The sequence below is a fragment of the Accipiter gentilis genome, chromosome 12 (assembly GCF_929443795.1).
Source record: "Accipiter gentilis chromosome 12, bAccGen1.1, whole genome shotgun sequence".
NCBI classification, from domain to species: domain Eukaryota; kingdom Metazoa; phylum Chordata; class Aves; order Accipitriformes; family Accipitridae; genus Astur; species Astur gentilis.
In genome coordinates, this window is record NC_064891.1 from 1,268,097 (window position 1) to 1,292,225 (window position 24,129).

At 41.5% G+C, this 24,129-nt stretch overlaps 1 protein-coding gene across 17 annotated transcripts in view; it reads right to left on the bottom strand.

Annotated features, from left to right (window-relative positions):
- The window catches only part of TRIM2 (tripartite motif containing 2), a 118,598-nt gene that overhangs the window by 27,559 nt on the left and 66,910 nt on the right, over window positions 1–24,129 (bottom strand). For 11 of the 17 annotated variants that reach the window (XM_049814580.1, XM_049814569.1, XM_049814578.1 and 8 more), the window contains 4 exons: window positions 13,771–13,952; window positions 11,390–11,627; window positions 3,163–3,314; window positions 2,306–2,486 (listed from right to left, as the gene is read on the bottom strand). In XM_049814580.1, coding sequence (XP_049670537.1) covers window positions 2,306–2,486; window positions 3,163–3,314; window positions 11,390–11,627; window positions 13,771–13,904 — 705 coding nt within the window. In that variant the 5' untranslated portion in view covers window positions 13,905–13,952. Of the gene's footprint in view, window positions 1–2,305; window positions 2,487–3,162; window positions 3,315–10,600; window positions 10,668–11,389; window positions 11,628–13,770; window positions 13,953–18,606; window positions 18,956–21,000; window positions 21,184–24,129 lie in introns of those variants that run through there. The other 6 variants (XM_049814583.1, XM_049814582.1, XM_049814584.1 and 3 more) reach the window with 4 other exon arrangements.

A 24,129-nucleotide genomic window follows, 5' to 3' on the forward strand; every position in this document is an offset into this window, starting at 1 on the left:
GGGAACAAGGCAAAAAAATTTTTTTAAGCCAGTTTTGCAATGAATTGGAAAAAGGATCCCTGAATTATAACAACCTAGCAGAGAAATTCATGACAGTCAGGAAAGCCCAAACATTCTAGCTACCCCCCACACTCTCCACTGACGAAATCCCCAAACCAAAGTATCCAGACACACATGTGGTATGTTTTTCCTACAGAGAAGAACTAGGGCGCAGACATTACTGTGGATCAGAGAAGTTATTTTGTTGACCATCACTGTAAAGTAAATATTTTTGAAACATTTAAATTGATTTTAAAGTAAACTTAGAGACTGGATGTATTTATTGCTATGAGATACTCTTCCCTTGCTGAGACACACCATGGAATGACACTGCATTCTAAGGGCATTTTTCTTCTGAATTTTACAAAGCTATCTGCTTTTCACCCACAGGAGAAAATCCAGGCTGATGAGTTACTGATATAGGAAAGTGATAACAAAATCTTTTGCAAGCAAACCAGAATGAACAAATTTCAAGCCTACACTGAAATTTCAAGTTATCTTCTAGGCATCTATAAACCTCTCAGGATTCAATACAAGGCATTTCTATTCTGCCTTGTCTTTATTCAATTTAAGTAGTTAAACAGATAGCATAGCTAATAAAGTCCCAGGATGACAAAATCCCATATGCTTGGGATAACAAACCACAAAGTGAGGAGGAAGACAATTTCCAGCCATGTTTTAAATGATGGAAAATATTAAATCCTACCATAACTAATATTCAAAATGTGCTTAGAGTATTTTACAGAAGGCCTCTTTCAGTCCATTGGACAACTGAAACTGAATCACCAACTTCCTTTTAGTAAAATGTAGCCCTTTCATTTTTTCATTTTTGCAAAGTACGTGATCGGAATGATGGAATATTTGGGTTTGAATTCTTTTGCAGGACTATTCATGCAAAAGTAAAATCCAATTCCAATTGCTCTTGTTTTATACAAACAAGGGAGATGCCTCTTTTACCACTTAGGTGCAGCTTTGCAAAAATGTGGTTCTTTAATGCCCCAAACAGTTTTTAAACTATTTTAAATACCTTTAAACAACAATAAAATAATTTAACACCATATTCCATCTTGTGTGAACTTTGTACACACCCTGAGTATAATTGCTTGCTAAGAAAATAAATTCTGACATCTTGGATATGTTTAGATGAACCTGGGATCTAAGCCCAAATTTTTGATGCTAAAAGCTCCTCAGCTACTGCTTAGCTCTGGAGATGACTACATTCTGTGCCCAAAGGGTTTTGGGCTCCCTGTGTTCCTGAAAGTACACATCTTGTGCATGTATTAGAACTCTTCCATTTTCACAGGCCCAGCAGTTCAGTACCTTCCTAATGATCAAGCCTGTTCCAGATCTAGGAATGCAGCCTTCCTCTGCTTCAGACATCTGGAGATGCTCAAGCTGCTCAGTAATCACAGAGAATGCCCAAAGATGCCAATATTATCAGGCATTCTTGAAACTCCAGTTGTTGATGCTACTTTCTTTTAAAGGCCACTTTGAGGGAAGAGATCTTTCTTTTATATAAACCAGACAACTGATGCTCAGGAAGACAAGGACTAGATTCTTTCATTTGCCTGATTCAGACTTGCTAATCCTCAACAAAACCCCACCCACCAGGCTACAGGCTTGTATTTGTGAAAGCACAGATTTCTGTTTTCTTCCTCTGAAGCTTAGTCTACAATACAGGGGGAAAACCACAGGATTCAATCATCCAGATAGGAAGTAAAAGAGTGAATACAGCTCTGGAATCTTCCTCTCTGTGCTTCCCTGAGAAAGTAAGTGAGATATCCCTCCAATCTTTATGTCTTACAACCAGTGACACCTAACATGAAATATGTTGCCAGGCATTTGAAAGGAAAACAGTGCTTTAAAGCAAAACAGTAAGCCTTGCTCAGTTCTTCAGGAGAAATTGGTCTGCATCTTGTTGGGGGGGTTCATAGGATTGCAGCCCAAGGATTTCAGACTTTCCTTTTGTGTTCCCTTCTTGTCATCCGCACATCAGCATGTTGGCTTTAAGCAGATGCCTGCTTAATGTGTTGGCCATTTTAGATCCTCACACACCATGCACAAAGGGCTACCTGCCCATACACGGTGTGGATTCCATTTATAATGCTGGGCACACACAAGCAAGGCTCTGCAGCTCTTGATTTCAGGAAAACAAAATTCTCCTCTTGCTCTCAGACACAATTTGTCAAACTGGTGTCCTGCACCATTTGTAAAAACTGGCTGATTAAATTAATAGCTTTTCACTGAAACAAAACATGCATCTTACTTTGTGTTTAAGGCCATAATTCACTTCCAGTTCCATAAGCAGCACACTCTTTCGCACATTTAAAGTCTTCTGGAGTTCATCAAAAGTGGAATGAATGTCATCTACAATGCTAGCCTTTTGGTTGGTTAATTGGTGTATGATTTCAGATATAAAATGAAGTGCTGAGTCGATCTCTGGAAGCCTGAGGGAGGGATTAAATTACAAAGATTGCTGTTTCAAAAGTCATTAAACATTGGCCCTTGCCCCGATATCTTTTGAAGAAACAATCTCATCAGCAGGCTGTCTTTAAACTCAGTCATTTCCCAGAAGTAAGTTCATTCTTTTTATAACCACATAGTGGTTTTCTTCTGATAAAATAAGGCTAAACCAGGGCCCTCCCTTGTGGAAATCCATTGACTTTAGGCGTTTCAAACAATGAGGCCTTGGATCCTCTGTCCTTCATGCAAATGTAACTACTCAGGAAGGTATAACTAGATCTACCATGCTTTTTCCTTTTTTTAGCCTTTCTGCCACCGTAGTGTTCATACTAGTCTTTTAAGCATCCAGTATTATTTATTTATTATGAAATTAATGACTGGCTAGTACTTTTCACCTTAACATTTTATGTCCCTTCTTTAGAGGACACTTGCAATTCTAATGGCCTCTGTTTTGTGAAAGACAGTTTGGAATCTTTTCCTCTTTCCTCTAATCCCTCAGTGCATCACACTCAATGGATTTTTTTTCTTTATGCTAGCCTCACTATCCCTGTTTTCTAGGTAAAGGTCCATGGCACCAGCACATTAAAACATCTACCCAAGGTAATACAGGAAGCCAGTGGTAAAACTGAAAAAGGAAAATAATCAGTGGAGTCTCCATACCTTTTGTTGACAGCATCCAACTGGACTTGGAGGGAAGCCTTGTGTTGCTCCACCACATCCTTGAGTGGTACCGTGGGATGCTCTGCGTGTTCTCCCTCTGTACACTCCCGGCACATGGCTGTCTCACAGGACTGGCAGTAAAACTCCATCACCTGGAAAAGTGCACAACTCTAAATTCAAACATGGCAGCAGTAACATCACTCAAAGCACATCTTACTGGGTCTTGACCTCATGTTATTTTCCAAGCTCTGAGACAAAGTTTCTCCTTTCTTAGACACCAACAATTTACTGTCTAAAAGATCGCTGTTATTCTTATATATTTCATATTAAAATGCTGGTTTAAATGCATTTTATTCTATCAGAAAGTGTCAGAACAGCAGCCTGGGAAACAGAATCCTGGACTTCAAGGCTGGCTCTAACATCATCTTTACACTGTGTAATAGTAAGTTTTCCTGTCTCTCTCAACTCAGACAACAGGGCATGAGTCCCCTCACTAACTCAATCCTTAGTGTCCCCAGAAAGTCTGCCAAAGGAAGTGTAAACTTAGGCTGTTTTTCATAACAGGGCCACCCGCAGAACATGAACTCGATGGAGCTCACCAAACAGCATGTTTATTTGCTAGAGAAAAGCACCCTAAATGAACCAACGTGCTGCAGGGAAAAATCTCCATATCCCATTACTAATCCCTTAAAACCATCAAAACCTCATATCTGAGATTATAATGAGAGTGCTGATCTACACTTGAAAGAGGAGGAGATTGTTTCAACCTGTTATGTACCCAGTAAGATGCTGTCTGGAGATAAAAAAAGATTTTTACATGTAATAAATACCCCGAATTCTGAATATATTCATGAAGGGAAAGAAACAGAAAAGTGCTGTGCCCAAAATCATATGTTAGTCAAAATGATGCACATATATGCAAATTCAGCATGAGACTTTCTTTTACAGCTAGAAAGTCCTTGAGCACAAAGCATTTTAGGCTTATTAAAAGTATATAAGGAAACTCATAGTATGTGCTTCAAAGCAAGACATTGGCAGCTCTCTTGCATTCAGAACATAGCATCAGAATCTTGAATAACTCAGCTGATGCTTCTGGCCCTCAGATGTCTTCCACAAAGACAGTTGTGCTGGAGATGTTGGCTGACAAGATGGTTATGTAGAACTGGCTGTTTTCAGGTGAGCAGAGGGACCTGTAACAGCACCGTGGAAAGTAGCTGGCTGCTCCAAGATATCTTGAAAATTAGGAGGGGGAAGTAAGAACCATGATTCGCATGTGGCTATTAGCATTAATAGGGATTTTCCTCTGATAAGCTCCTTTCCCTCTTATTCCCATTCTTCCCTCTTATCTCAATTCGCAAGATATGGGATTCCCATGCAATGAGGGTTTAGTCGTTTGTTGGCCATTTGTGTAAGCCACTTTAGAGAAACTTTAAAAGCTGCTCCAAATAAACTGTGTGAGATCAAATAGATCAGCAAGAAAAAAACAAGAGACCTTCTAAACAATGACAACCCCCATCAACACTACTCCAGTCACTGTGAATTTAGCAGTCTTACAGTACTAGAACATCCGAGGCCTGACAGTTACTTTGGTAGGCACTAAGATGTGATGCAGTCTTACAGGGCATAGAGGAAATGAGTTAAACAGAGTTTAGGATTTAAATTATTTTTAAAGGCTTCAAAAATTTGCAACCAGAAACAACCAAAAGGAACAGTATTTTATTAGGAAACTCTTAAGTCACTTTATATGGTCAAAAAAATCTCATTTCTTTTGAATGAGTGTCAAAAGTTCATCTTTCTGCCTCTTCATAATTTAATGCTTAGCTTCAAGATACTTTAACAAGCCTTTTACTTATTCGATATTTTTATCTTTGGATACAATGATTAGAATAATTTAATATTTCTGTTTCCTATTGAACATCATAATAAACATCATTATATTTGCAGCAACATATATAAGAAAGGAAGCATCTCATTGGCTTATTAAAGTTTAGCCTAATCAACTTTCTTCCTCTTTATTCAAGCACCAGAGAATCACATAAGCTAGAATGGGAGTAACAAGCAGACCACAAAGACCTAACACGTATGTCTGCATAGAAAAAGTCTTCTTTGCCTCAGTCAAATTCAAAGTGTTTTGAGTGAAGCAGCTTTCATTTCCCATTAAAATCTCTGGATTGTGCCATAGCTGAAGGAGAAAGAAAACCTAACATTAATACAATTCAGGCTTCAAGTGCTTAGATAAGCTGATTTCCTAAGATCTTGCCTAGCGTTTCTTAATCAGGTAAGATTAATTTTAACTACAGACAGACGTGTATTACTGGCTTTTCCTCTCTCCTCTTTATGCCCAACATGGGCATCACATTTTGTGACATTCCCAGTGTCGTGGTTTAACCCCAGCCAGCAACTAAGCACCACACAGCCACTCTATCACTCCCCTCCTCAGCTGGACAGGGGAGAGAAAATATAACAAAAGGCTCGTGGGTCAAGATAAGGACAGGGAGAGATCACTCAACCAATTAGCGTCACAGGCAAAACAGACTCGACTTGGGGAAATTTAACTTAATTTATTGCCAATAAACCAGAGTAGGGTAATGAGAAATAAAACCAAATTTTAAAAAACCTTTCCCCCACCCCTCCCTTCTTCCCAGGCACAGCTTCGCTCCTGAATTCTCTACCTAGCCCCTCCAACGTCACAGGGGGACGGATAATGGGGATTACGGTCAGTTCATCACACATTGTCTCTGCCGCTCCTTCCTCCTGAGGGGGAGGACTCCACACACTCTTCCCCTGCTCCAGTGTGGGGTCCCTCCATAGGAGTCAGCCCTTCACGAACTTCTCCAACGTGGGTCCTTCCCATGGGCTGCAGTCCTTCAGACACAGACTGCTCCAGCATGTTGGGTCCCCCGTGGGGTCACAAGTCCTGCCAGAAAACCTGCTCCAGCATAGGCTCCTCTCTCCACGGGTCCACAGGTTCTGCCAGGAGCCTGCTCCAGCATGGGCTTCCCACAGGGTCACAGCCTCCTTTGGGCACCCACCTGCTCCAGCATGGGGTCCTCCACAGGCTGCAGGTGGGTATCTGCTCCACCGTGGACCTCCCTGGACTGCAGGGGGACAGCCTGCCTCACCATGGTCTTCACCATGGGCTGCAGGGGAATCTCTGCTCTGGCACCTGGAGCATCTCCTCCCCCTCCTTCTTCACTGACCTTGGTGTCTTCAGGGTTGTTTCTCTCACATGTTCTCACTCCTCTCTCTGGCTGCTGTTTCTGTGTGCCGCACAACTTTTTTTCCTTCTTAAATATGTTACCACAGAGGTGCTACCACTATAGCTGACGGGCTTGGCCTTGGCTGGCGGCGGGTCCGACTTGGAGCCAGCTGGCATTGGCTCTGTCAGACACAGGGGAAGCTTCTAGCAGCTTCTGATAGAAGCCACCCCTGTAACCGCCCCCCACTACCAAAACCCTGCCATGCAAACTCAACACACCCAGAAAACTTTTCAGGATAAATGTTTGCTTTACAAAACATCTCAGAAAAAAACATTTGCCTGAACCACTCTTTTCCAAAATGAAGAGAGCTCTTGGGCAGGATATACTATGGCATCCAACCATGGCTTCAGCTGTATTTCCACTGAAGTCAACAAGAAGATTCCCATCAGCTGTAGTGAAAGGTGAATTAATACCCACTGGTTGTGAAATCCCATCCACTAACTCCCACCTTAAACCAGATCAGCATATTTCAGCAGAGTGATCTAATTAAAGACCCATGCATATCTTCACTACTGTAATTTAACTGAATTTACAGAAACTTTTTAATTTGCATAATCAAGGATGCAGGTACTTCTGAAATAGGTTTCACAAAGCCAAAGCACACTAATTCCAGCCCTTCAAAGTTCAGGTCTCAAGAAAAAGGCTCTCACCCGTCACAAGCTCCCCTTCTCTAAAATCATATTTGAATAATGGCATTGTTCATCCTCTGGTTTCTATTTGTTTGAATTAAAAGAGCAGTTCAGAGAAAAAGGATGAGTCTGCTCTTTGTCAGCCTCCTTCCTCATCTCACACACATGCTTAATTCCTCTGTCCCCAGGGCTGGAGCGTACCTTAGCTTTGTATGGTTTGGCTTTTAGAAGAATCTAAGGTTGGATTACTTGAGGGCACTTCCCAGATATCTGGTAAAATTTAGAATGTGGGGTTTTGTTCTCCCCAGTCATAGCTTTTGCCTTACCCATGCAGCAAACCTGAAAGCTTTAAGCAAATTTTTTAAAAAGTTTTGTAAGATTGTCATGACTTAAACATGCTTACATACAAGTGAACCACTCAAATCCCTTGTATGACTTTCCAATTCAGTCAGATATGATTGTATCAGTCACACTATTGATTCCTAACTGTATTATATGTTCCTTGCGAGGCAGAATAAAATTACACAAGCATTGAGTTCAGTTTTTTAGTTGTAAGGCTCATGAAGAGTCTAACCCTGACTTTCTGAGTTTTTTTATTTAGCCTCAGTGACACACTGACTATTGCAGAGTACAGAAGAAATTAGGTTATACTTTAATGGGATACACGAGTAAGTGACATGGTGGGAAATAGAGAGGTGAGGAGAAAAAACAAGGTTTAAAAAGTATGTTATGAAGTCACTTCATCAGAATATCAAGGATAGGTGCTTTTTTATTTTTCTAAAAGCATACAGGCAGTAAGCAACACCTGTACAAGTTCAGGAAATGTTTTTCTAGACAAGATCTTATACCTGTCAAGTTGCCAAGCTATTCTGTGATCTCTTGAGAAAAAGCTAGTCAAAGATAAGGCATGCTTTCTTGCTACATGCATTTAATTTAATATTGGGTAGGCTCTCTTGTTACACTCTTGTGCTGGTTTTGGCAGGGATAGAGTTAGTTTTCTTCATAGTAGCTGGTATGGGGCTAAGTTTTGGATTTGTGCTGAAAACAGTGTTGATAATGCTGAGATGTTTTAGTTATTGCTGAGCAGTGCTTACACAGAGCCAAGGCCTTTTCTGCTTCTCACCCCACACGACCAGCGAGGAGGCTGGGGGGGCACAAGAAGTTGGGAGGGGACACAGCTGGGACAGCTGACCCCCACTGACCCAAGGGATATCCCAGACCATATGACATTGTCCTTGGCAGATAAAGCTGGGGGAAGAAGGAGGAAGGGGGGGATGTTCAGGGTGATGGTGTTTGTCTTCCCAAGTAACAGTTATGTGTGATGGAGCCCTGCTTTCCTGGAGATGGCTGAACACCTGCCTGCAGATGGGAAGTGATGAATGAATTCCTTGTTTTGCTTTGCCTCCGTGCATGGCTTTTGCTTTTCCTATTAAACTGTCTTTATCTCAGCCCATGAGTTTTCTCACTTTTACCCTTCTGATTCTCTCCCCCATCCCACTGTGTGGGAGGTGAGAGGTGAGTGAGCAGCTGTGTGGGGCTTAGTTGCTGGCTGGGGTTAAACCATGACAACTCTATAGGCAGAAAATACATTGCACCTGTAAAAGCATGGATCCTAGACTCTGGGCTGACTTTCATTTCAAATTCAAATAAAACTCAAGCATGGACTTTTCAGGATGGGTGACTGCAAAGAGGCTACACCACTCATTACATATTATGAAGTAATGGACCTGGAATTTCACAGCCTTCCCTGTCCTGGTCATTGTACCTGCCCCTAAGTGATTGTAGATCAAAGTTTCCAAACCAGGATGCTTATATCCAACAAGAGCTGCAGGTGTTTAGCAGCTGAGAATAAAGCCAATCTAATTTTAATGTGTAGGTAGAAGATAAGAACCTTCTGTTAGGTTCAAAAGTTCCATAACAGACATGCCCTATTGCCCTGATTTAACAAGAACATATATTTTTGCTCTGTGTTGGGTGAATATGAGGAAGCATTTGTTTATAGTTCAAGCACAGGAAACCATCTCTCATGTTAAGATACTACAAGCTAAGTTTCATTTTTCATAAGAACACACACAAGAAAGATGCCACAACAGAGAATGAGAGGATGTGCACAGAAGGAATAGGATACACACACACATGTGGAAAATGTAAGCGGTGGGAATAAGAGACCAACTAGAAAGGAAAGTATCTAATCTACGTGGCCTGAGGGAGGCTAAGTTTCTAGCAGACAGGCAAGCCAATGAGAAAGTATCTGCCCATCAGCTTCTATCTGATTTTAATCAGAGAGGTTTAAATCCAGCATGGCTGGAAAGATTGAAGAAACTTGTTTAAATAGAAACTTACTTCCAAGCTAATACAAAGAAAATCTGGTAATATTTAAATGAAATATACTTGATGCAAATTTTTCCCTTGATAGTAAAAATACAGTGGGTCTGACCCTACCCCAAGCAATACGTAAAAAAATAATGGTGAGAGGATTCAATGCAGAATGACCACTGGCTCTGTGAAGGCATTCTCCTCCAGCTACCACCTCAATCCTCCCTCACTCCCTGAAGCCCCCAGCAAAGCGGCTAGCAGCCAGGCACTTGCCACACAGTGCCCTCGTGCTGGGTACACATGAAGCCAGCAAAAGCCCATTTCCTCAGTCAGGCCTAAAGTGCCCAGAACCTTGCCCTGCACACCCTGCACTTCAGCCAGACCCACCTGGCCAGCCTCAAACAGGTGAACCCAAAGCTTATCTCAGCTCATCCCATCACAAGGACTAATGTGTGCACTTTAGCTTTTAATTTCCTAGCTCCACAAAGCTTTAAATTGGAGTCATCCTTAGCCTGTCCCCAACCCTCCCAGATACTTACTGAAGCAAGAATATATTCCCATCACACACTACTCAGCATCCTAAAAGGCATGGTGTGTTTCAAGGCAAGCCAAGTAAGTTTGGTTTAGAGGACTTGCAAATCCACCTTTCCCCAGAAAGGAATTCTCAGAGAGGTACAAGGTGACATATTTTTAATTGCAGGCAAACCATTTTTTTCTAAGCACACCCAAAGAATCATCAGCTGATAATGTAAAATACAAAACAAGTAACATCTTAATTTTGACTTTTTTCTGCATTTCATAATCAATGGCTCCTGTCACGATTGCTATGTCAGAAAAGAACTATGATTCATTTTAAGGAGAGCCAATAAAATGCAAATAAAAACTAGGAATGTATTAATCAGTAACCACTACACACACATAGGTATTGTACACATTAAAAAAGTTACAACAGTTACTCATTAATCAGAGCATCCACATAATTCCAGGAGGTCAGTAAAGGAAAGGGAACTGAGCTGTTCCCCTCTAAGAGTAATCACTACCTATCAACTGAATTAATCCTATACAACTGATATACCTAAACTAAGTACCAAATAAAACAGTCCCCAGAAAGTTGTCTTAAAATACTGGCAATATTTCTTGGCTTGCATAGAAGCACAGCATTCAGTTTGCAACACAGCATTGCTCAGCTTTTACAACACAGAATCGCTTAGCTTTGCAACATGGTCTACTTACATGTTTGCATAAGCCTGGCTATGAGACAGGAGCTCATATGCCTACCATGAAGCCACACAGGTTAACACTGAAAATTGTGAAGTAAGCAGAGTTAGAGCTGTTCTTGTAATAATCTGGGAATACTTACTCATTTGGGGGTACTTGCCAATGAATACACTGATATGATTTGAGAGTGTCTGTGGGGGGATGCTGGGCAAAAAGTAGATAGAGGGAAAAAAACCAAAGCAGCCTTCAAGGACTGATATATGAGATGCACAAAACGCTGTAGATAAACAGAAGCTGTCTGCTTCTAGCCTGTGCACCCTGAGCACCCAAAGCACCCTGAATGAGGACACCCTTTTATTTGGCTGCATGTTAATATGCTCACATAGTCTTTGGTACTACCTCAGTGTGCAGGTCAGTGAAGCTTATAAGAACCCTGCCACATACTGCCTAAACAACCACACAGATTCCTATGGCAAGCAAGAGCTATGGAAAGCCATCTCAAAGAGGCAAACACACAAGGTTCAGTGCTTGCAGGACAACAGTTTTGACCAAATGTGCTAAAAGACAGTATCATCCAAGATGATTGGTAAGATGAAATAATATCCTGACTACTTTAAGATGCCCCACTAAGACCATCTGAGTTAATTTTAAGAATCACTTGTTTTTTATTGACGTATTATAAAATCAAAGAACTAGTGTCATTCCAATTCCCCCACTATTTTTTAGAACAAAATATCCATGACAAACCAGACCAGTCAGTACATATCTGTACCTGTACATACCACAGGAGTTCATCTCACTTACATTTCCATCATGATTGGGGCAGGAGAGAGGTTTGCCCGCAGCAACAGCGGTGACAGTCTCCAAGATGGAGGACTCCTCAATGCTGTTGTCTGGTGTTCGTTGCAGGACATCCATCAGGTTGGTGATAAAGAAGTTGTTCTGGAGTGCAGAAACCCCTTTCTCTGGCAGAATGGAGGTCTGGCGGCACACGGGGCAAGAAAGGGTTAAGCTATGGGCTGGAATGTAATTCTGTAAGCACCTATGAGGAAGGGAGGTAGAAGGGGAGAGAGAGGCAAAGTATCATCAAAGAGGAAAAAAACTCCCTTCAGTTTAAGAAGTGGTTTGAAATAGTGCTACCCCTACTTAGAAAAGGAAAGGTACACCACCAGGCTTCAAAAGTAAAAGTGGTTATGGGGATTTTTTTTCCTTTAAACCTTTTTTCCTCTGCCACATGAAAAAAGGTTCAATAAGCTGACATTATTATGAGAGTTATGTGCCTTTCTTTGAGATATTAGTGCAGAGAGGATCCATGCTTCCAGATATCTACTGCATCCTGCTCACAGGATAGTAAAAATGATAAACTATCAGATAAAGTTTGACAGACATGAAGTTATTGCATCAAGTATTTGAGCCTGTGGCTTTAACTGACTAACCGGTGGTTGACCCTTGCCTTTCCAATAGAATCTCCTTTATTAACTTGTGTTTCTGGGTTTCGTGTTTCAGAGCTAAAACCTGGTCCCAATGAAACCAATGGAAATTTTTCCATGTATTTCAATTAGGAAAGTTATTTGGCAGTTAGCCAGAGTCAACAGAGGTCTCTATCACATAGAGATAGTTGTCCTAGGTTATCACAATTTATGTTAAGGGGAGTCTGGGAGGAGATTTTTGTTTGTTTGTGTTTGATTTGGTGAGGGGGGGTAGTTGTGGTTTTTTTAGAAATAGTAAATTTCACAGAATATAAGTCTGACACAAAAATTCTATGATCAACAATGTGCAGCAGACTGGCCTAGGTGACAGTTAGTGCCACTTTTGGCCTTGAAAATCAAGTTAACAGCTGCTGGGCATGCAACATCCAACTGCAACTGGCAATTCAGCATAGTCCTGTAAGCACAGAAAGCTTTGCAGAATGCAGTTCTTAAGGGGAGCAGTGCTACACCAAATTCCTCATGAGATGCCAACCAAGAAAGTGTGACCTCACACAGCTACACAGCTCTTATCCACTTCCAAGGGCTTTCCTTCCACCACTCTTCATCATCCCTTGGCAGCTCTCCTCCTGACCCCCCAGTAATGGCTCTGTGAAAGGACAGTTTAGGCTTTGCACATCAGCAGTACACTGGAAGAGTTCTTCCAGCCTCTCTCCATAACCAGATCACTGTAAGAGGATTACAGTGAAAACCAGAAGCTGACCTTAGGATTTACACATGAACTGAAGTCAAGAAACTTAAGACATGGTGGTGAAAATCTTGACTTCACTGACTTCAGTGAGAGTTTCACTGCTGACTTCAGTAAAGTTGGGGTTTCGTATTCTTCTACAAAAGACCAGTTCATCTGACACACTCAGAGATCCACAGTTTTTCTTGCACCCTGTGCAAAATTAGATAGGCACACCACAAGCCTGACTAAGAGGTGGAAATCTCGTGAACTAAATGTTCACCAAATTACCATTTATTAAAATTCTCCTGCCATTCAATATATAATCCAAAGAGATGCATCCCATCATCAGAAAAAGAACTCAAACCAATAATTCTTCAGCTAACTTTTCTGCAGACGCTGTATTTTCTCCACCATTTGATGGATAATATAACTTTAGAGTATCACCAAGTATATTCAATTCATTCAGCCAAATAGAGTAGAAGGTGGGTTCCTGTTTTATCACATGTCTTTTCAGAGAGTTTTTCCAGTTCAGTCAGCCAAGCTGCAGAATAATGAAGACATTTAATCACAGGTTATTAATAATGTATATATCATGTCTAACCCTTGGACATTAAAGGATGGGATAATTATTTCTCTGCTTAGTAAATCAACAAAGAAAGGGTTTTATTGTTTCTAATTATAGACTAATCAGTATAAATTGAAGGCCATTAATTTGAGGTCCAAATTCTGCCTGCTGTCACCTTTCACATTGTTGTAACTGTATTCATTAGTTTAATTTGATTTACTTTTTATTTACTCTTGCATAAAGGGAATGTATTCCAAATATTCCACTGCTGCCTCTTCTTCCTGCCTGCCACAAATAACAGTGTTTCTCCACATCTCTGTCTCTCCAGCCTTCCCAGACTTTACCATGCCTTAACATGACATTTACAAGTAAAGAGAAAAGTCCCCATCCACTAAAGGATGCATTGTTCGGTGCTTGTTGCATGACACAAATACCTAGTTACCAGCATGAGGAAAGGACTTACCTCTCACAGAAAGTGTGCAGGCAGGGAAGTACTTTGGGGTTCTTGTAACGGTCCAGGCATATGCTGCAAATCAGAAATTGCTTGTCAATCTGACGGACCACAGGACTTGGGATGTTGGAGCCTTCACTGGCCATCCTAGACCACTGACATATGGGTCCTGCTCCCTTCTACCCTGCACACTGCTGGAGTGGGGTAGGAAAAGAAGAAAAGAAGAAAAATGGCTTATAAACTCCATGAAATAACAAAATCAACAACTAAAACACTTGTGTTTCATCCTTATGCAGGAATTCATATTTCAATACAAACCCAAAACAGTGAAGAATTAAACTTCTAAAATGGTTTGTCACTGATGAGAGCCTGGGAAACAGTCAGCCAAGTCTACAGCACCACACATACCACTTCTATCTGAGCAGGCATTCTGGAAAGGCACATTGCCTCTGGATTGAAAGAGTTACAGGGCTCTCTGGTTTTAAAGAAATCCCACAATAGAAACGTTCTTGCGCCAGTAGGTTCAGCCGGTGCTAACAAACATAGCATTTTTTACATCTACAGTACCACTGGCAAAATGCTTAAACTGGAAATGCACCAGCCAGTCAAATGGCTGCGTCACGGCCAGAGTTTAAAAAATGGTTCACCTAACAATTTTTTCCCTTATTGGTGCTGGTCTTGTCAAAGATACAGTAGGTTTGGACTCCAGGAAGCCCCCAGAAAGGAACCTGCAGAACTAGCCAGCCCCTGGGAAGGGAGTGCTCAAATTCTGCATCAGCAACAGGGGTGAGGTAGGTGAAGTGAAAATCATCACAATATGAGAAACTGAGCAAAGAGAAGGCAACTGACACCTACTGAGAATCAGCAAAGGTAGGGTGAAGGATACATGAAGCACATCCAAGTAATAAATGCAAGAAAAATGCCATTCTAGGCAGAAAGAGTAGTAAGAATCATGTTTCTAGGACTGAAGACACTTCATAACTCTGGCATATAAAACATGAAATAGAAGGGTAAGAAAAAAGTCTACTGACTGACAGAATTAAAACTGCAGGTTAAAGGAACGCCTGCAGGCTTGGAACACCTCCTGTCCTGGAACAAGGCACAGGGAAAGAAAAACTTAGTTTCATTTCAGCTGGAGGTACAGATTATAGACAACAGAATTAATATGTGGAAAGAGAAGACAGGGGAGGAAAAGGAAGGAAGCAACCTCAGGGAAAGGTAAACTGCCTGCTAACATAGTTCAGGAAAACCTGACAAGCAGAGGCCCTGGCAGGGTGACCCAGCATGAATTCCTCTCCACCAGCGTTCCTAGCAGGCTGGAGCGCTGGCCGGCACAGGCTCACTCCCAGGGGAGCTGACCACAGCGTCTCTGTCGCAGCACCTAGTTCTGCCAGTCCTCCTGCACCCACAGCGAAACAGGGGCTCCTCTTCTGTGTGAGCAGCGAGCCTAGCTGGCCTCCTTCACTGCAAGTACACTCCTGAGGTAGTAACTTCTTCCCCAGTTTTCTACCCCAGTTTTTAGTCATCCATTTCAGACAATTTAATATCTGGCTTGAGGGCAGTTCAGGCTTTCCAAGACAGAAATAACAAGCCCTCTGCCTTGGTGCTGATCACGTTCATTCAAAGGTCACTAAATTCCACAATGATTTGCATGACCTGTAGTATTTTATCAGCAGCGTTACATCAAATCTTCTTTCTGTGCTGGATGCATGGCACTCTAATCTGGGAGAGTTGAACTCATGCTGTTCTTCCTGAGCTGTGTATTTAGCCATACAGGTATGGTTTACTTAGTACGTTGAGCAAGTGGCTATTTCTAGGATAATGACAGTTATTATGGATCATGCTGTACTGACTTCCCTGATAACAGGCTCCTGGGGAATCACCTCTGTGCTAGCAAATACAGCAGCATAAAGTTATTCACAATTAAAATACCCAACAGCAGTAACTGACATTCAATTTGATGGAAAACACTTATGGCAGGCCCTTTTGTTTCCTTTTTTTCCCAAGAAAGGGGAATCTGCAAGGTTAAAAATTGCTATGATACTCATAAAATATCATGTTTGTTCATGACCCAAAAATGCATTATTTCGGGATTGATCATTTGTTTCACTTTTTTCATTTATTTCCCCATTGTAAGATAAAATGTGACTATTACATAAACACAAATTAATTTTACTTATTTAAATGCCATAAATCACACACAATAAACCTTAGGAGATCAATTAGGAACCGATGTTACTTCTTAAAAGCTTGAAGTAAAAATGTCTTTACAAGAAGTTGAACCAAAATATCTAGCTTTCACAAAATGGAGTAGAAAGAGCAGACTATCAAATATGCATTAATATATTCATGCATTTGGCAGCATAACATGTGGAACTTCAGTAATGTATTTCAAAAGAAAATTCATTTCACCACTGATGCAGCTGTGTTTGCCTCCCACTCTCCCTCTCCAAAAGTTAGGGGCGGGGACCCCAAAAACCAGGGAAGATAATCAGAAGCAGGAAGACTTCTTATCAAAAGCCGAGTTTCCAAACTGGACACCGATACATTATGAACAGTCTAAATTTTCTGTTATAGACTAAGCACAGACTATTGAAAAATAACAGTACTTAAGATATGAAAGAATAGGTCTCCAGTGAATGCTGCCTGTCATTTAACAGAAGAAAGTTCTCTAGCAACCAGATATTTTCTGTAATTTCATCTTTCCACCATCACGTATAGCTACACCAGCGAATAGCATTTGCACAAGGAAACTCCTGCTGCCTGAAAAATTTCATATTGATTTCATCTGATCTTCACCTTAGTCTTTTACATTCCCCCAATCTCATTGCACAATCAGGTGACTCTTACTGTTTCATACACAAAGCTCACACCAGCCACTTTAATTTTCAAATGTTCACACTTTAAGCTTTGTCAGTGAAAGAAACCATAAACAATTCAGAAATAAGTGCTTTTAATATTTGATGTTTTGTCTGGAATGCAGCAGGCAGTGATTGTCATTTATCCCCTGAACTCACATAAATCAGGTTTAAAACATGCACCTGAAAATAGAATTTCATCAGTACATTTCAAGCTTTGGCCACTACCTGGTAGAACTTCTTACACAAGTGGTTCATTTAAAAAAGTTTTTTGAGTATGGAATTTCCAGGATTCTGCAGCCTTTCTGAGCCAGCTCCACCTTTGATGCAATTTTGATTAATGTGATGTAGCTACGAGAAGGATGATTTTGCCCATTGATTCAATCAAAGCAACTGTACAATCAAGGACTATTTGAGGAAAAGCTGGAGATTTTAGATGATGTTTTTTAATTTCACCAAAGACAGTATTTATGCTGATTTACTGCAGTGCTCACAGCAGCTCCTCGAAACACCAACATAAGTTTCAGATTTATTAGCAGTTGGGGATTTTGCAAAGTGACGCTATTTTTACAAGAAAAACATTCTTTTTTGTAGTAGTATCTTCTGAGCTTGGCAGCTGCCAGGGCTCTTTTCGGAGGTTCATTCTGTCTCACAATCTAATAAAGAGCAGCTGAAACACAAGCTTTGAAAACAAGTATGAGAATCACTTCTCCATATACTTACACTTCATAATTTAAACATGCAAAGCCAAAGGTTTACGAAACGTTGCACCAAATGACATAAAACCCCACCCATTTACCTATAAGAAGCACACACTGGAAACCCAGTTCAGGTTTGCTAAATCAAGTGCAGAAAAGAGTTCTGAAACGTATACCCTTTGTCACCCCTTTGAGGCTCAAGGATTGTTATCTTTCCAGCCACCCCAAAAATAACATTGTTCTTTTTCCTTCTGCTTGGAGATATGACTATCAATTTTCATTCAAAATATACTATAGAGCAAAGAAAGGAGAAAACAATGGCTCTCTAAGCTAGCAGAAAGCCTTGCCTTGCTATGCATGCATGCCTTCAGGAACGAAAGTCAGGGTGCAGCCCCACCCATATAAAAAGAACTTCCTATAGCATTAGAAAAGCAAAAAAAAAAATCCCAAACCCCACAAAATGTTAGTTCCAGAAGAGTTGTTTTAGTTGAATAGAGTCATGTAATAGGAAAGTGCACCCTTTCTACAGGTATTTTCAAATGACCTCTGGAATTCCTTAACAGTTACCAAATTGTCTATTCGTTTCTGTGGCCCAGCTGAGAAAAAGACATTGGGAAAACTTGTAACTGTCTGTTCGGTTCCCAGGATTTACTCCTAAATGAGCAGAATTCTCTGTTGCTGATACAGTGCTCGCACCGAACTCCACCCAGCCAGAGCTGCAACTAGCCTGAAAGTACAGCCTGAGGAGAACAAACTGCTTGCAGCTTTTTCATCCTCTTCTTATCAATGGAATTCACAACCCAGAGGGTCTATTCATGTATTATGAATGAATAGGTTTCCAATGGCAACTTTTCCAAAGGAACGGTTAGGCCTCGAGAGCTGTAAGAAAGGGTGGGGAACCTCAATAATGTTGCTTCAAGGATTGGGGGAGCTGGGGTTTAAAAAGTCCTTAAAACAGATATATCCCCTGTCCACAGTCTTTAGAAATAAAGAACAGGTTCAAGCCATTTCTAGCAGCAGCCCCCAAATTAGCCGATACAGAACACACTGAGCAAATTAATAATCCTAACCATCACAGAGTCCACTTGTGTAAAAGGCTTGATAAGCTAAATTTGCATTCCTTTCTCTCCCACTCTTGCAATCAGCTTGGTGCCTTGTTTAAAACACAGCAACCCTCTTCATTCTTACAGCATGCAGAAGCATAATGAACGATCAGAGGCCAAAACAGAAGGAGCAACCCAGCAGCAGCCACCAGGAATAACACTGAGCAAACTTGAGCATTTTAGACCTACCCATCTTTGTAGAAAAATAGCTTAATCAGTGCAGTGCTGAGGATAAAATCCTTGCAGGGACGGAGCTGTAGTTCCGCAGTAATCCAAACGAACAAACCATCATCTGTTAATATTTCAAGCCTCATGCGCAAAACTGTTTAAGAATCCCTATCACAGCACAGTCATTATTAGATGCACAACAGATTTTGTGCTGTAAGGAATGACGCTCCATTCCACGAAGAGGACAGGTGGAAAGAAAAATGGAAGAATAAGAGGAGGCCCAGTGAAGTCGTCATGAATTTTTTTTCCCCCCGGGTCATTTACAAGTGGGAGACCCCTTCAGGATTCAAACCAATCAATCTTTATTTAGCACATCTTTTTCTCACTCAGCCTGTGTAGAAAGACTGCAGCAAATGGTGCAAGGGATTGTGGGATAGGGATGCAGCAGAGAGCTGCAACGAGATTCGCTGGGTTATTTTTTTTCCTCCCTACTCAGCAATCAGCTGTTTCGAGGCTCCGCGCAGGGCCATTGAATTTGGTCACCAGAATGTTATTACAGGATTAGCAGACGGAGACAGCTACCACTGTGCATCTGGCATGTCAATGCAGCTAAGAAATACATATGCAAATATTACTTGCAAATCAGATAAAAGATTTAACTCCAAAGGCAAGAGTAAATATTACGTAACATTCATTATCAGGACAGTCACCGCAGATGAAGCGAAAGCACTTTCGTTTTTAAAGGAGATAAAGCTCACACTTAATGATTCCACTCTGATTTTTCCAGGATTCAGAGTGTTTCTTGGAACACAACTCTTCCCTGCTCCAACTTTCAACAACAACAAAAGACCCCACAAACGCTCTTTGTCTCTCCAGGTGTTTAAAGCAGAAGCAAAGAACCTCTTCAGAAAGCTGTGCTACTGACACACAAACCAGCAGCAGTTTCTTCTACTACTGAGCTGCGTATTTGACCTGACTCAGACTCAAGTCAAATATATAAGGCAGCAATTAGTAAACTCATGTTCAAGGAACGTGAGAATCAAAGCTAACAGTCTGTTCAACCTTTGTACAAGCAGTAATGTAAACATGTATTCTCTTAGTTAATCTATTGACTTGTTTAAAAAAAAATTTAAAATCACAGATCAATTCAGATTTTACTAGGCTATTACCAAAGGAAATAAGAAGAAATGTGGTGTCTGGTATTTTTCAGCTATGCAGAGAAGGTTGTTAAAAAGATGCTTGTGAATACACAGACACTACTGAATTAAAGCAACATAGAATTAGCTTTGTCTTCCAGTGTAACAGCTGGTGGGTTTTGCAGACAAGGTAGTATTTGCATCTCTAAATACAGTGTATCTTTTCTTTTGAAAAAACAAATCATATGCAAGTATTTCAGCTAACTGAGGCTAACAAAGCTTCCCACAAATAAAAGGACACAAAGGTCCATTTGCATCAAGAAGAAAAAATGCGGGGTTTAAACAGTCTGTGCTACTCTGACTTAATTAGGACAGATACAGTTATTTCAGAAGTTTAAAATGTCCTAAGCTCTTTAAGCACAGTTTCCAGAATATAATATTTATTCCATTCTTGGACTGATAAGGTAAATAGTATTAATAATCATTTAGCATGACTAAAATGTAATCTAAATTCCTGTTAAAAATATAGATTCTGCATACATGATTTACTTTCCACTTGGCAATCATTTTAGCCAGATTGGTTTTATGCATCAGGCAGATCCAGCCTGGTTTCCCTGGGTAATGCCCACAGGGCAAAAGCATGTTGTAATCCAGTTTATAACCTGAAATGAAACATCAGGCAGAGTGCATGCGTGTGTTAGGATTTTGGGTGCTTGTGCCAAAATACTGCTTCTCTGATTCTCTCAACATGTGCTGAACTCTGTCAAAGAAGGAGAACAAGGTATGTTTCATTTTAGCTCTAACATTCAGCAGGTCAGAAGAAGCAGGCATCTGCACAGCAGGATTCACAGTTTAAAAAAAGGCCAGAGATTTCAGGCACACTTTTGGAGGGGTGGGTTTTTATGTTTCATTGGGGGAGGGGGGGCTGTTTTCTTTTTAAACTGTCTAGAGAACCCCCATTGCAAAGAGCAAGCAACATATTTCAGTCCCACAGCAAGGAGATCTAAGGCCTTTTGTTTCTGCCACTGGAACAAAGACACACTTAAAACAAAAATCAAGAGAGAAAATTCAGGAGTGGCACCCCCAGAGCCAAGGTGGAAGACTCCCGGACAGAAGCATGCAGACGTCATTTAGCTGCTTGCTTTTCCTTGCTCATTTCAAGCATCAAATCTACGTACACAAAAACAGAATGACAAGCATTGCTCAAATTACTATTTCCATTTACAGTCAGTAGTAAGAACTACATATCCCTCAAATCAGAACCGAACCCGTAACATACCTCATGGCCAAAGAAGACTGCAGGAGTCACAGTTGCAGCCACTCTCACAGGGATCTACACCTCCAAATGAGAGATTGCTTCAAAGTGCAGTTCTCTTATAATTAACTCTCAAAAGCTGCCTGCTGACAATGAGCTGATATTCCGTAAATAATCCTGCTTCTTCAGGAAAACAAAAGTGTGGTACTGTGGCAAGGAAAATGAGACAAAGGCATAGCATTTCCCTTGAGATTTTTGTTCTTACATGTTGAATGTTGATATGTGAGTTTCTTCTCCCTAGTGAAGAGGAAATGGACTTGTAGCTCAGTGAACAGTCTTGCACTTTACCCCCACAGCAGTTACTACCAGCCTGTTTGAAATAGGTTTATTGTAGGTGTATGTCTTTTGAGTTGGGAGATGGGAGTGGGGGCTGTTGTTATGTGCTTGGTTTTGGTTTTTGTTTGTGTGGGGTTTTTTTAAAAGAACAGGCTAGTTTCCCTCAGAAATTTGCTGCACTCATTGCTGCTGACTTACCTGCGTCACTGCTGACTAGTGGAAGTAAGTTCTGGAGAAGAAAATACATAGCACATGCTATCTTCATAGTGCCATGGAAGAGTGATCTAGCCCCTGTTATTATCCCCTGTAAATGTCATGGTTTTTGAATAATTTATTCTTTTCCCTGTTCTGAACACAACCTGAATTCATATTCTTAGGGAGCCCATAAATAGTAAGTTGCCAAAAAATGTCACAGCTAATTTACAGACCATAGGTAGATATTGGTATATCCTTCCCTAATATTAAATAATTCATCCAAACACTCCAGGTTAAGACTAATGGTCTGCACTGAAGCCTGTATAAATTGACTGAAGGGAGAGTACTCTAACTCAGCCTGCTGTACAAAAGGCATTTTAAGGTCACCAGAAAAAAAAATTATTGGGTTAGGCCAAACTAAATGGCCAGCTAATACAGTCCTGGCAATTAAGACTGACTGGAAAATAAGAGGTGGGAGAGACTAGAAATCAATTACCCAAAGCCAGCATGCTGGGAACGAGGGCTAGTTTGGAAACACAAATATGAGAGAGGATGGGCTGTTACAGCCATCACTCAGCTCCACGTCCTTAATTTGACCCTGGCGCCAGGAAAGCAAGTGGGGGAAACAACCAAGCTCTGTCATTGTGGGACCATGCCCACATCAGGAATCAAGGGGCCTTAGTCATCCTCACAAGACAGCAGGGGTGGAGGCATCTTTACCTTTCCCCACTGCGGCTGTGCACCCATGCAGATGCAGCAGCTCTCACAGAGCTCCCCGCTGCAGCTGTGCACCCATGCAGACCCAGAGCAAGTGCAACTTCCAGCCCTGACCCCGCATTCTCCAATTGCCCAGGCTGTAGCTCACATGAGATGGGAAGAGCCACAGCTTCCTCCCACTGTGGGTTTGTAGCTAGAGGGCATGTCTGCCCTGAAAGGAGCTCTGCTAGGTCCTGGGTCGTCTCCACCAGCCACAGCCTGGAGCCACAATCACTCCCTCATCTTGTGATACAGTGGAGCAGATGCTTTTCCCCAAAGCTTGTGACGCAGCACATGGCTTGTCATAGCCTGGGAGGCAAAGAACTTGAAAGATTTGCCTGGGATGTAATGCTGGGCTGCTGGAGACCTGCCCAGCCCACTCAGCACTCGTCCTCCTATGCCTTTGCCACCTTATTCTATTTCCTTCTACCTTCTTCTTACACCTAGTTTAGCTTGCCAAGGTTGCTGCTTTTGGAGCACAACTGCAGCCAGGCTGGGACAGCCTGGCCTCCCTGCTCAGCCAGCCCAAGTTAGGCTGATGTGACTACACTCCCTGCCTGTCTCCAGCACTGATGTTGCAAGTCAGGCAGCACCAATCTCAAAGTGCTTTTCTCCCCTCTGTGTTATTCTTTCTCTTTCCCCTTTTGGGTATTTGCCATTGAGGTGGCAGGAGCAGGCATTATGGTCACCAGAAGCAAGCTCTGTATTCTGGCATTTCTTCTGCATGGCAATGGGCTCACCTTCAGTAACACTGTCAGATGTTGATGCAATGAATTAGATTTCTTTTAAAAGCTTTCAACTGCTAAACACACAGGAATAACAGGAGTAGAAGCCACTGCTATAAATGAAAGACTTGCTTAATAGTTTCACATGTTTAATGCTTTGTTGCTTTTTCCTCCTTCCTTTTGTCAGTCTGTAATCAAAGCTTATAACACAGTGAACACCTGAAATACATGGGTGGGCCTCTTAAGACGTCAACGTACTAGTGCTTTGTACTCCAATTTGTAGAGGAGGGAGGGGTTATGGCTGGTATCTAATATCCCCTTTTCTTCTCTTTCCCCATCCTCACAACTTCTGCCTGCCTCTGCAGTACCCCTTCTCCACCAACCTTTGGTGATGCAGTAGTCCTGCTACCATCACTGAAGACCCCATCTCCCAGCTGTCCTGTCCTTGGATGGAGAGGGGACCTGCTGGTGGCTGCCCTGAAGACACCAAGGGGCAAGACTGGCAGGTTAGAACTCGTGTGGCCACACAGTCATCACTCAACTGAGATATTTGTCTGTCTGAGGTTTTCAGGACCTCATTTTGGGTCAGGGCCTTGCAGTGGAAGTCCACGGATTCCCAACCAAATGGCCAACGTTCTCACAAATGAGATTTCAGAGGTGACTAGGAAATGAGGGGAAAAGGGCATGCCAAGGGAAATGATAGGATTGAACTGTCACATATCAGGTTAAATGACAGCCTCAGAGCTGTCATTTAGGGCCCTTTACACATTTAATAAAATGTCATATTCTCAGGTGAGCTATTAAAAAAAATAAATACCTGCAGTGAGGTAGGTCCAAGTAATTATTTCAGGGGCTAGATGTTCTGCAGGCCTAAGTAAAAGGATTTTAAATTGTGCACTCCAAAGCAGCAAGTCAGACTATCTATACTGAAACCCCTTCTACCCTGATTAACTACCTAGTGCTGCTAACATCACCCTTACAACTGTACATTTTTTAGTCTTTAGGCCTACCTATTTTGTTAGTGCTGACAGGTCTCTGTTCAGCCTTTATAGGTACACAGGCTCAAATAAAAACAAGCTGAACTGACAAATAATTAAAACTGCATCAAATCACTGCTGCTTCCATAAACATCTGCTCTGAA